We start from the raw sequence: 13,766 nt of genomic DNA on the forward strand, positions 1-13,766 counted from the left end.
TCAGTCAGAAATCGGAGTCAGAACAATGGAGGCCTTTCTTCATTCTAAAAATCCCAAAGGTGGTCAGGGTTCTCGGGGACCAGCAGGGAGAGAGGAGAGAACCTGCAGAGACACTGCAGAAACTAGATCACTGGCCTTGGAGTCTGAAAGTCTGGAGTCCAGCCCTGCCTTTGCCCTTTATTAGCCTGACCTTGAGCAAAACAGTCAGCTGCTCTAAATCATAGGCCTCTCTTCTGCCGGGTGACTGTGAAGCTCCAGCAAGACGATAGGGTGGGGCAAAGTAGGGCTACAGTTGTTCCGATGGAAAATATACCATAATTAATCATTAATAATACAAGAATAAACTACCTCATATACTCACAACTGTAAACCTACTTTTTAAAAAATATATATATTTTAATGATTTTTTATAGCGAGGAAGGGAGAGGGATAGAGAGTTAGAAACATCAATCAGCTGCCTCCTGCACACCCCCCACTGGGGATATGCCCGAAACCAAGGTACATGCCCTTGACTGGAATCAAACCTGGGACCCTTCAGTCCGCAGGCCGACGCTCTATCCACTGAGCCAAACCGGTGAGGGCTGTAAACCTACCTTTGAAAATAATATAATTAATAAATAAGAATATAAGAATAAACTGGCCGAAACCGGTTTGGCTCAGTGGATAGAGCGTCGGCCTGCGGACTGAAGGGTCCCAGGTTCGATTCCGGTCAAGGGCATGTACCTGGGTTGCGGGCACTTCCCCAGTGGGAGATGTGCAGGAGGCAGCTGGTCGGTGTTTCTCTCTCATCGATGTTTCTAACTCTCTATCTCTCTCCCTTCCTCTCTGTAAAAAAATCAATAAAATATATTTAAAAAAAAAAAAAAAAAAAGAATAAACTGGCCCTAACCGTTTTGGCTCAGTGGATAGAGCATTGGCCTGCGGACTGAAAGGTCCCAGGTTCGATTCCGGTCAAGGGCATGTACCTTGGTTGCCAGCACATACCCAGTAGGGAGTGTGCAGGAGGCAGCTGATCAATGTTTCTCTCTCATTGATGTTTCCAGCTCTCTATCCCTCTCGCTTCCTCTCTGTAAAAAATCAATAAAATATATTTTTAAAAAAAGAAATGGACCTTTAAAAAAAAAAAAGAATAAACTGTACTTCATGTATTCACAATGGTAAACCTGTGTATGAAGGTGATCTTCCTCCAGTTATCAGAAACAAATTATTGTTCGTGTCCTTTGCCTCTGACAGCCGGCTTCTGCCAAGGTCCAGAATTGCCTCCAGGGCTCTGAAGTCCATTTGGTTCTGGAAAAAGAGCCTGACATCCCATGGGCCTGCTATAAACATGACCAGACCCTTACGTGTCCTTTGGCCCACCCTGAGGGCAGAGACCAAGTAGCAGAGACTTTAGGGCCCGGTATTCATGGTCTTTTGCTTCATAGCCTTTTGCTTCCCAAGCTGTCTGGCTTTTTTCCTGCTCTGTCATCACTTGGTGTCACAGACACGCCCCTGCCAGCCTGAATTCAGTGTCCCTCGCTTTGGACCCGTGTAGGCGGGCGCTGTACTGCACAACTGCGGGGGAGCCGTGTGCATCGCCGTCGATGTGAGCGATGCCCCCTGGATGTGGGCAGTACACACCCTGCACAACGGAACCTGGCAGACCTTCCTGAGGATTTCTGTGCACTCACTCATTCAAGTACTTCTCCTCTGTTCAGTCCACAGAGTGGGAGGGCCGTGGGGAGATCAGCAAAGTGTATTTCTCTTTAGGTCCCTTCTCCCTGCCAGCATAGTGCCTGGCACACAGAGACCCAGAGCACACAGAGAATGAGTGGACAAGAAAGCGAATGAACAAACTATCAAAGGGACAAACCCACCAAATGACTGCCTACACATTTAAGTCAGCTAACAGATATTTATTGAGCACCTACTATGCGCCTGACATTGTATTAGACCCTCGGGGTACCGTAGGGACCAAGACAGACAGATCGGCCCTCCAGCAGCTTACAGTGGACCTGCCACTGTAGCACAGGTGTGTCGTGTAATGCAAGGGCGGATCCTGTCTCTTTATAATTTTGATATTTTGTTCATCATGGATCTTTCTGTACTAACATTTATTTTTTTTACATATTGCATTAAAATAGTATTCGTCTTAATTACCTACATTTTTGGCGCCCACATAAATGTTTGTGCCAGAGGCAAGCGCCTTCGCTTCCCTCTCCCTAGTAGGGATGGAGGAAAATTCACCATTTATCTGTATGTCCTGCCAGCAAATCACTGACATGGTTGCCACGGACGTGCATCCCTCGTGAGGGCCCGTCCAGCTGTTTCACGTGAGTGACTATGGGAATGCCGCATTTAACGGCATAGCAGGGTCAAAGCCAGAAGCTCAAGTGGGTCTTTTTGCCTGTGAGCTGTTTCTGATATCCCTATAGGACAGCGACTCCATTGGGAGCTTCTGCTTTTTCATGCTTTGACATGTTGACTCCACCTGCATTTCCACAGCAGCCAGGCTTTCTACCTGCTCAAACGGTTGCCACAGCAACCTTGTCTATGAGTGAGTGACAGGCAGAGGAGTTCCGTTTCTCCAGGGGGCGCACCCCTCTCGCTAAGCTTCCCATTCACTGTTCCTTTTTGCCGCCCAGGGGTGCTCTGCATTCTGCTTGCCCCATTTCCAAATGGGTGGGAAATCTTGATTTTCATGATGTGGGGTGATGAGAATGAAGCTCAAAAACAGACAGCTCAAGTGTGTTGGGGTTTTGCTTTTGCTGTTAAGATGAGAGGAGGGGCCTTCTTGCCTGGGATGAGTTGAGGGTGAAAATGATGAGAGGGGGCGCACCAAAAGGTTTTGGGTTTGATTCCTGATCTCAGGGCACATACTTGGCTTTTGGTCGGGTGTGTACGGGAGGCAACCAATCAGTGTTTCTCTCTCTCCCTCCCTCCCTCTCTCTCAAATTAATAAAAACAGCTGAGGATTAAAAAGAGAGAGAGAAGGGGAATGAATGCAAATACATCACCAAGCAAGGGTATTGGGGAGAAAAAGTAAGTTGGATTGGCATACTAGCAAGGCAACCCAGGTAACTGAAGTGAAACTAACGAAGTTGTTGAAAAGTGGCTTTCATACTGGAAAAGCATTGCTCATAATTCACAGCTGGGGACCCCAAAAGACCTTCAGAGAGAGCTCCCCAGTTGTGATCATTGGTAATTAGTGTTCTCCTCTGGTATCTTCCCTGTGTCCTTCCCACGCTTGACCCATCCTAATCCAGCCCTCGGGTGCATTCTCAGCCCAGCCTGACCAGTCTCGGTCCCTAACACAGCCTCGGGGCTCCCCACTGTCCTGACATTAAGGTCAGACACCCAACATGGTTGGAGGAGTGGGGCCCCTCCTCCCCATCGCACCTCCCTACGAGGCCCTCCCCACTCCCTGTGAGCTGTGTCCCCCTCACTTCCTGTTCTCCCCACTCCCTTCATGCTGTGTCTCAGCCCCTAGATACTGGCCGTCCCTGTGCTTGCCATGGCCTCCCACCCTCGTGCTCCCTCGGCTTCCAGGATCCTCCCTCATCAGCGCTCTGTGACATCGCCTTTGTCTGCCCACCTGTCTGCCTTCCCTACCAGTCCAGAACCTCCTCAAGGGCAGGCACTGTGTTTCCACCTCAGTGACACAGGCAGCACCACAACTCCTGGCCCCAAGTTGCAGAATAAACCAGGAGCCATGAGTCATGGTGTCAGAAGGCCACAAACCCTAACACTTAAGCGGCTTGGTCCCCAAAACCACCCCTGCGGTCTCCGTGGGAGTCTGTCCACCGAGTACACCCAGATGTCTGAATCTTTTTCATCGAGTTTCCCTTCTTGTCCTGCAGGTGCTCGACGTGTCCGGGGCAGACATGCTGGCCAAGTCTATCCCCAACTGCCAGGTGGAACTTCTGGAAAACTGTGGGCACTCTGTGGTGATGGAGAGACCTAGGAAGACAGCCAAGCTCCTCGTCGACTTTTTAGCTTCTGTGCACAGTACAGACAACAACAAGAAGCTGGACTGAGGCCCCGAGCGCAGCCTGCCATCCGCACGCCGCATCCGCTCCCGTCTCCAAATCTGACGCAGCCACCACTTCTCAGGGATCCTGCCCCAAACGCGGCCAGAGCGCCAGCAGCCCTGAGGAAGCCAGTGCCCTGCCCCGGTCAGACCCACAGAGCTTTGGGGGCTACGAAGAAATCTCCAAGATGTTTTTTCACTAAATAGAAACTCATACGGAACAAAATCAGAAAACCCAGCCTGGAAACCTCCCGAGAAGTCTTCAGGTTCATACGCAAAGCAGTCCCCTTGAGCCACAATCACTAAGGACATCATTTTCTTTGAAACACGTTTTACAGGCTGAGACTTGAGGTATTGCTGTTGCTTCCGACGTTCTCCCCTGCATGGTCAGTGGCTGTGTTAGGAGCCTTAGTTCCCATTCGCCGAGCCCTTCTTGTTTATGTCTTAAGTTTTACAGAGAGGCCCCGATGTGAATGCAGTCCATCAGCTGCAAGACCCGGCTGTGAAGGGGCAGCTGCAGATGTTTGCACCTGCAGGGGGACATGGTTCCGCCTCGGCCAGCCCTCGGAGCAGCAGAGAACACACCTCTCCCGTGGGGGTTCCATCCGCCCCATGTGTCAGCTGTGCCACAAGGGAACTCAGTCACAGTGTGAAGCACACCTGGCAGGGTGGGTTTCTGGGAATAATTTATTTTAAAAAATAGGTCTAATGGTCTGGTCCATGTGGCTCAATGGTTGAGCGTTAACCTATGAACCAGAAGGTCACAGTTCAGTTCCCCATCAAGGCACATGCCCCATCAGTGATTCTCATCATTGATGTTTCTATCTCTCTCTCCCTCTCCCTTCCTCTCTCGGAAATCAATAATTTTTTAAAAAGTAAAGTCTTTTTTAAAAATAGGACTAATGAAGCAATAATGTTGTAGACATCTACCTAAATAGCCAGACTCGGGTCCTAAATGATCAGACACAAGCACCTCATGGGCCTCTCCTATGTGGTGGTGCTACGAGAACCCTTGGATGTAAACACCAGTGAGCTGATGAATTCTGTGAATTCTGTGAACAGTCATGTGCTCGAGAATCAGTCTCAACAGCTGTAAATGATCACAGTGATATGAAATAAACGTAATAAGCCTAGATCAACAGCATGCAGACACTTACTATTTCTAAGGTCCTAATTATGTGCGACATGGGCAGATTTTCTGTTAACTGGGTTAAGTGTGTTTTAAAGTTGGGCTTATTCTGCCCTGATCTGTGTGGCTCGGTTGGTTGAACCATCGTCCAGTACACCAAAAGGTTGTGGGTTCCATTCCCAGTCAGGGCACATAGCTAGGCTGCAGGTTCGATCCCGGGTCGGGCCCTGTACAGGAGGCTACCAATTAATGTTTCTCTCTCTCTCATGTTTACAACTTTTATTCAATTGAAGTGGTTTATCAAAAACAAAGGGCAAGCCCTAGCTGATTTGGCTCAGTGGATGGAGCGTCGGCCTGTGGACTGAAGGGTCCCGGGTTCAATATCAGTCAAGGGCACATGCCCAGGTTGTCGGCTCGGTCCCCAGTGGTGGGCGTGCAGGAGGTAGCCAATCAATGATTCTCTCTCATCATTGATGTTTCTATCTCTCTCTCCCTCTCCCTTCCTCTCTGAAATCAATAAACATATATTTAAAACACACACACACACACACACACACACACACACACACACACACAAAGGGCAAGGTCCCCTTGACCCTCTTCTGTTGCGTTTGGGAACCCTAAATCCCCAGGGGCTTCTTCACTCTTTCAAATTTTTTACAGAGAATCTACAGCCAAGTGATTCTGGAAATAAAGTGAGATGAGCTTAATAGTTTAACTTGGAATTCGGGACTCTGTCTGAATATTTTAATTTATCAAAAAAAGGATGAGCCGAAACCGGTTTGGCTCAGTGGATAGAGCGTCGGCCTGCGGACTGAAAGGTCCCGGGTTCGATTCCGGTCAAGGGCATGTGCCTGGGTTGCGGGCGCATCCCCAGTGGGAGGTGTGCAGGAGGCAGCTGGTCGATGTTCCTCTCTCATCGATGTTTCTAACTCTCTCTCTCTCCCTTCCTCTCTGTAAAAAATCAATAAAATATAAAAAAAAAAAAAAAAGGATGAAACGGGTCTTCAAAACAAATATAAAAATGTGACATATCAAACTTGTGGGATTGCAGCTAAAGCAGTATTCAGAGGGAATTGTATAGGCCTCGATCCATAGATTAGAAAAGAAGAAAAGCTGAAAATCGTTAATTTAAGCTTCCATTTTAAGAAGCTAGAAAAGAAATAGTAAATCAAACCTAGAAAAAAAATAGAAGGAAACCATGCAGAAGAGAGCACAAACTGGTGAAACAGAAAAGAAAGTAGATAGACATCTGCTTGTTCCAGTCTCCCACCTCCACACGAGTTCTGAGCTGAGTGAAGTTCTGGGAGAGGTCGTTCTTGGTGGGTCTGGGTGGTAAGAGGTGGTTTCCTCAGGGTCACAGAGGCCCAGACCTGGGTCAGAGCCTCAGATCAGTGGCCCTGCTGGGTGCAGGAATTGCTTCCTGGGCTGATAGCAGCTCAGGATCACCTGCCAAGGAGCCACAGGAGGGACAGTGGGCAGGGTCTGCAGCAGGACTTGGCTCCCCCGTCCCCTCACTGTCACCGGAAAGCATCGCCTGGAAGTCGTGAGCAGAGCATGTATGAGTCACTTGTGACAAACGCATGAAGTGAGTTTTCAAGGGTCTTTCTTGGCCCTGCAGTTCTGGCCCGATTGTGCTAGGAAGACTCCCAAGCGGAAAAGCACAGCTCCCCCTGTGCCCCACTTCCCACCTTTGTGATTATGAAGGGCCTGCTGGTTATGCCAGCTGGCTGCCCCCCAAGCCACACCGCGCTGGTGTGTGCCTTTCATGACGGTCTTGGGAAGAAGAAAGGGGTCATTCATCACAGCCCTGCCTGAAGGACTGCCAGCAGCTTCTGAAATAGCAACAGAAAGCCCGGCAATGCCGGTGGGCTCCTGCTCCCACGGCCTGGAGTCGGCCTGCAGGTGCTGAGGAGGGCCCCGGGGCAGGTATTGAAGGGGCTGAGGGGCCAGCAGTGGTTAGGACTCAATGTGCCACTAGTCTGAGCTTTTTGCCCAGGGCAGAGTGACACCAGGAGGGACTGATGAGAGAAACACATTGGTGTGATGGGCCTGCCTGTGTGTGTGTCATTTCAGCCCCTCACTATTGCCCTCCCAGGGAACTTTGTGGCTTTGTCCAAAGCCGTGGTCGGCAAACTGTGGCTCGCGAGCCACATGCGGCTCTTTGGCCCGTTGAGTGTGGCTCTTCCACAAAATACCACGTGTGGGCGCGCACGTACAGTGCGATTGAAACTTCGTGGCCCATGCGCAGAAGTCGGTATTTTGTGGAAGAGCCACACTCAAGGGGCCAAAGAGCCGCATGTGGCTCGCGAGCCGCAGTTTGCCGACCACTGGTCCAAAGGAGATTCCCAGAAAGTACTGGGAGATTGTAATGTACGACAACCCAGGCATGGAGGCGCTATTCTAAGTGTTTTCCACGTACCACTGTATTAAGCTGTCACACAGACCGAGAGGTACATGTGACCTGCGCCAAGGAAACCGGTGCTCAGAGAGAGGTGACGGTCTTGCCCAAGGCCACAGCGGTAACGCAGAGCGAAGCATCTTGGTTAAGGCTTGAAGGTGACCTGCAAAAACAATGCTTTCACTGGTTCAGGCAGGAGCTCTCTGGCCCAGTGTTTCGTGGGTTCTGAGTCCCTTTTGGCTCACCGGACGAGGCCAGCGTGTGGCAGCTTCAACTCAGGTCGCTGAGGCCACACCTTAGGCCCTGGCTGAGGGTGGTGACCAGTTGTCCATTCACCAAATAGTTCGGGGGGCAACTGTGCTGGTACCCCAGCTGCCACGGGCTCTCTGGGCTGGAAATGACCAGGATGTGGGCTTGGGTTGCCTGTGCCTGTGATGGGATGAGGATCTTGTGTGACTACAGAGGGGGAGGGCATCTGATGGTTCTTTTCAGCAAGAAGACAGCCCCTCTCCCTTGATTCTGTTAACATAAAAAAATAACATTGAAACCTGTAAAGAATTTTTGTGAGTTTATTTGAGCCAAACTGTCGACATATGCCAGGAAGCAGATCCTCAACAAATTGAGATGATGCTCCGGAGAATGGCGGGGTTACATTTGTATTTACACATTTGCAATCAAATGAGGGACATAGGTGGGTTACATGAAATTCATTGGTGATAGATTAAGGAGGAAGGATAAAACAAAGCAAGGGAAACCCCTGGGATTGGATAAAAAGTAAAATGATGGACACATACTTAGGTGGGTGCAGGAACAATTAACATGATAATAAAGGAATTTGTGGTATCTGTCCTGGAGCCCAGCACATTTGGTTGTGCCCCAGGGGCTCCAGAAAAAGGGAAGTTAGAAGTTACCCAGACATTTCAAGGGTATGTTAGCATAGATGCAAAAAGACAGATAGGCTCAGTGAAGGTAAAGGTTGACCTTGTCAGTGAAGATACCGGCCTAGGACGTAACTACCCACCATAACTGCTTTAGTTAAAGTTTAATTTCAGACCATCCTTTGTGGTGACTTTAGGTCTCTGAGTTTGCAAGACCGCCATGCAGGCCTCCCCTGAGCTTGTCAGGTTAGCATGTGGCTCCTTTCGTCCACAACTCCTAGAGGAACCTTTTGTCATCCGTTTCTGGATCCTTGGTCCCTAAACCCGCAAAGCCATGACTTGGAACTTTAAGGCACACCTAAGAGGCTGTCAAGCTCCTCGGGGCATAAGAGAAGGGAGAAGGGGCAGAAAGTGATACTAAAGTGACAATCCCAGTGACCAAGGTCAAAGCTGGCTGGGGGTAAGTTGCTGAAGGGCCACTATTTAATGGGAGTGTCGGTCTATGATCTCTGACCACATCTCAAAGAGCCAGATATGATTCTGTAATTCAGGAGTTTCCTGATTTTAGAAAGGTATTATGGTATGTACATTCCTAAAGACCCCCAGTAGGGCCGGGGACCACCTTACATGATCAGATGTTTTGTGAAAGAACAAAAATTCAACCGAGTAAATGTGAAGCTCTAATTGGCTTGATTAAGCGATTCATGAACTGGGCAGCATCCCATCTAGAGGTGCTCCCATGAGCTGTACAAGATGGGAGGTTCCTATAGGCAGAAGGGGGCTGGGATGGATTGTTTCAGGCAAGGACACCTCCCCTGAGGGCAGTGGTTCTCAACCTTCCTAATGCCGTGACCCTTTAATACAGTTCCTCATGTTGTGGTGACCCCCAATTTCATTGTTACAAATTGAACATAATTAAAGCATAGTGATTAATCACAAAAACAATAGGTAATTATATATGTGTTTTCCAATGGTCTTAGGCGACCCCTGTGAAAGGGTCGTTTGACCCCCAAAGGGATCTCGACCCACAGGTTGAGAACCGCTGCCTTAGGGAAAGTCAGGGGTGGGATGGGGTGGGGTCTCCACAGGCAGATTGCCTCACTAGAGTTGATCAGGACATTGCAGACTAATTTGCTTAAGATCCCACTCCTGCCCTGACCGGTTTGGCTCAGTGGATAGAGCGTTGGCCTGTGGACTGAAGGGTCCTGGGTTCGATTCTGGTCAAGGGCATGTACCTTGGTTGGGGGCACTTCCCCTGTGGGGGGCGTGCAGGAGGCAGCTGATTGATGTTTCTCTCTGATTGATGTTTCTAACTCTCTATCCCTCTCCTTTCCTCTCTGTAAAAAATCAATAAAATATATATTAAAGAAAAAAAGATCCCACTCCTGGGAGAGGCTGAAACTGCGATTGGGCTAGTTACTGAGCTTTGGTTTGGTGACCTGGCTTAGCACAAGCGACTCCACTTTGGCCCGTTGTTTCTTTTTTTAAACAGTATTCATATTTCCGCTGTGCGCCGTGTGAGTACCCACAGTAAATGGGACAAAAGCTATAAAAAGCTTCGCCTCAATTCAGGGTAAGCATTGGCACCAGATGAAGAAAAAATGGGTTCCCGGATTTTTCTTGGATTTCAGGACTGCAGCTAAGGGACAGTAAGCTTGCACTGCCCCCCTCTCTTCTGCTTTGGGAGGTGTCGCCGTAAAACGCCCAGAGCTGTGAAGAATGTCTATAAGAGTTTATCCGAGCCAGAATCTATGACAATTGCTGAGAAAGAAGATCTCAAATGCTCTCCAGAATAGCAGTTTGCAGTTTCTTTTATATTTTTGAGATTAAGAAGGGAATTTAGAAAGATTGCTTGAAGGTGAAAGAAAGCAAGGAGGGTCTGGCATCAAATTTCAGGGTAGTTAACAAGATTATGTGCTCTCTTGAGGGTGGTTATGCCTCCGAGGGGTATTATTTCTGGCATTTTAAAAGAACGTTAACCTAGACACATAAGAACAGGGCTCGCTTAGAAACCATTCACTAAAGTTACAGGCCTAGGGCATGACTACCCAGCACGACTTGCCCAGTTAGAAATTTATGACCAGATCACCCTGTGAGGTTACTTTCCCATTTTGGTCCACTGAGGTGACACCATTTGTTTGTTTGTTGAGAGAGAGAGAGAGAGAGAGAGAAAGAGAGAGAGAGAGAGAGAGAGAGAAACGATTCGTTGTTCCATTTATGTGTTCATTGGTTGCATCTTGGATGTGCCCTGACCAGAGATGGAACCTGCAACATTGACGGATCTAACCAACTGAGGTACCGGCCAGGTGACACCTTGAAGAGTCTGTCTGTTCATCAAAGGTAGGCAGGTCTGCAGATGGGGGTGGTACACAGCTCCCTCTTGTGACCATAAGGGACGGCTCCTGATTTTTACTTAACTATTACAAAAGTGACGCCTTGTCACTTTAAAATAAATAAAGTGCTGAAAATGTGAGCATCTCCTCCTCACTCCAAACAACCCCACCCTTCCCCCATCAGTCCCCTGGGACTCCTAATGCACACATGCATACGAATAAATGGTTGATTTATTGGTGTGGGTTTTCTTCTTCTTTTTTTCAGAGAGAGAGGGGAGAGGGAGAGAAAGAGAGAAACATTGATGTGATTGACCTCCTGAACATCCCCTACTCCTGCAGCCTGGGCATGTGCCCTGACCAAGAATCAAACCATGACCTCCTTGTTCATAGGTCGACGCTCAACCATTGAGCCACACCGGCTAGACTCCTTTGTCTTATCTCCGCATAAGTGGATATGAATTCCATGGAGAATTGTGGCTGTGGATGTTAAGGGACTGTCATCCTCCTTGGGCCTCTCTCTTGTCATTTTTTGTGTTAATCCTCATCCGAGAATATTTTTCCATTGATTTTGAGAGAGAGTGGAAGGGAGGGAAAGAGACAGAGAGAGACATCCATGTGAGAGAGAGACATTAATTGGTTTCCTCCTGCATGAGCCTCAAGCAGGGCCGGGGATCGAGCCTATAACCGAGGTACGAGCCCTTGACCAGAATCGAACCCGGGACTCTTCAGTCTGTGGGCCAATGCTCTATCCACTGAGCCAAACTGGCTAGGCTCTCTTGCTTCCTCCTGCCCCCATCCTTCGCCCCTAAAGTTGTGAATGCTCTTCAACTTTAGCAAAATCCATTTAGCACCAGTTCACGAGACAGGGAGGGGAGTTGAACACAGCAGAGGGGAAGGAGTATGGATCCAACTCTTTCTTGGCTGCATCGCTTCCAGGAACATAAAATACTAGCAGATCTGCCCCAAAACTTTGCTCTGCAATGTCAGATACAGAGTCTGGAATGCCTCTTGTGAGGCCACCCAGTGCGATGCTGGGCAACTTTTATCAAGACTGAGACAGACAGCCTTGTGTATTTTGATTTGGAGTGATACGAAGATATATGGTGAAGAAGGGAAAGCCCCCCCCCCCCCACCACAGTTCCGGGGGACACTTAAGAAACTCATACCAGGGAGGGAGGTAAGAAATCAACCAAAAGACTTACATGCATGCATATAAGAATAACCCATGGACACAGACAGTAGAGGGGTGAGGGCATGTGCTGGGAGGTGGGAGTGGCCGGGGAGAGGTCAATGGGGGAAAAGAGGACATATGTAATACTTTAAACAATAAAGAATTTTAAAGAAAAGAAACTCATACCAGTGGTTGCTCAAGAGGGAAAGGGGAGAGAAACTTACTCTTGATTGCTTATTCCTTTATGCCATTTGAAATGTATGCTGTAAGCCTGAATGTCTATTAAATTTTTTTAAATTGAAAAGTCAATCAACTATTGTTTTTCTCATTCAAAGGTATTCCTTTGATCCCAAACTTCAACAGCACTGAGAGAATTCAGGCAGTTTGGAAGGCCTTCACTTTCAGGGTTTTTGCAAGACGGTGAAAATTATCCTAGTTCTTTGAAATCCCAAATGCATGAGCTGCTCTGGTTTCTCTGGGCTGCAGCCTGGCAGGAGGGGTTTAGGGAACTCTCTCTTATTCCAGAGTGTTTTCTGGCTGCCAGACACTTTATAAAAACGATTTGTTCCTCAACACTCTGAGGAAGATGTTACTAACCTCTCCATGTGACAGACAAGGACACTGAATAAGTGGCAAAGGATGGACTTGAAGCAACTTTTGGCAGCTTCTGAAGTCCAAGCTCTTGGAGGAAAATGCCACTGTCTGGGCCTGTGTTGATTCCCTCTCCCGGGATCTGGAACAAGTTCTGTCTCCTCTGAGGGGTGAAGGAAGGGAAGCAGAAGCCACAGGACTGGGGAACTTGGCCACAGGCAAGGACTGAAGCTTCAGAAAATAGCAGACAGTGGCATTTTGAGAACAGAAATGAGACAGAAGGTGCCACCTGGCTCAGGCTCAGGTGTGCCAGGCAGCCCTTTGCCCCTGACCCAGGCAACATCCGCACCCCCATTCATGAACAACTGCCTTCAGTAGATACGGGGTGAGTGCCACGCACTGGAATGCAGCGGTAAGCCAGCACAGACAAGGCCCCTTCCTCATAGGGCTTACACTGAAGATTTGGCAGCCCCAGCCTCTTCCCATGTACACCCTGACTCATACCACACAATTGATAGTGGTAAGGTGCAGTGTGGAGGGCACCACCTAGCGTCAGATGGCCTGCTCCACACCTTACAACTGTGATTTGGGGCGAGTAACTTAGCCTCTTGTGACTCTGTTTGCACCTCTGTAAAATGGGTCTGATCATAACAACTACCTTACGATTGTGTGAGAGTTCTATGTGTAAAGTTTTCCCCATAGTGCCTGTGATCGAAGCAACCCACACTTGATAAATAGTAGCTGTTATTTATTATTATTATTATTACTAGAGGCCCGTTGCACGAAATTTGTGCATGGGTGGGGTCCCTAGGCTGGCCAGCGATTAGGGCCAAGGCCTTCCTTCATTCCACGCGGTCCCCTGGTGGTCAGCACACGTCATAGCGAGCAATCAAACTCCTGGTCTCCAGGTCAAACTCCTGAGGGGACACTTTGCATATTAGCCTTTTACATATATATATATAATAATTATTATTATTAATTATTATTTTAGTAGCTGTTACTTTTAAATACAAGCACTATGTTTCATGAGAACAGAAGCCGGATGTTCTGTTTTTTCACGGAGTCCCCAGTACCTAGCACATACTAGTTATAGGGGCTCAGCTTAACGAATAAATGCATAGACTATGTGCTGAGAGCCACCGAGAGGGAGTGCCGGCCTTGGGGAGTGCGTGACCTAGGAGATGCTCCGCAGAAGAGATGCGAGATGTAAACTTGTTGCATGAACGCATGATGGGTGAACGAATGGCTATGAAC

The 13,766-nt window shown here is 48.5% G+C and overlaps 1 protein-coding gene across 6 annotated transcripts in view; it reads left to right on the top strand.

Moving 5' to 3' along the window:
• Positions 1–5,144, top strand: part of ABHD6 (abhydrolase domain containing 6, acylglycerol lipase) — a 98,507-nt gene extending 93,363 nt beyond the window's left edge. For all 6 annotated transcript variants that reach the window (XM_070390868.1, XM_070390873.1, XM_070390871.1 and 3 more), the window contains one exon: positions 3,840–5,144. In XM_070390868.1, the coding sequence (XP_070246969.1) occupies positions 3,840–4,016 (177 nt within the window). In that variant the 3' untranslated portion in view covers positions 4,017–5,144. The remainder of the gene's footprint in view (positions 1–3,839) is intronic.
• The last annotated feature ends 8,622 nt before the right edge of the window (positions 5,145–13,766 follow it).

Source organism: Myotis yumanensis, unplaced genomic scaffold, assembly GCF_028538775.1.
Source record: "Myotis yumanensis isolate MYYU_CA2020_CCGP unplaced genomic scaffold, mMyoYum1.0.hap1 SCAF_14, whole genome shotgun sequence".
Classification (NCBI taxonomy): Eukaryota; Metazoa; Chordata; class Mammalia; order Chiroptera; family Vespertilionidae; genus Myotis; species Myotis yumanensis.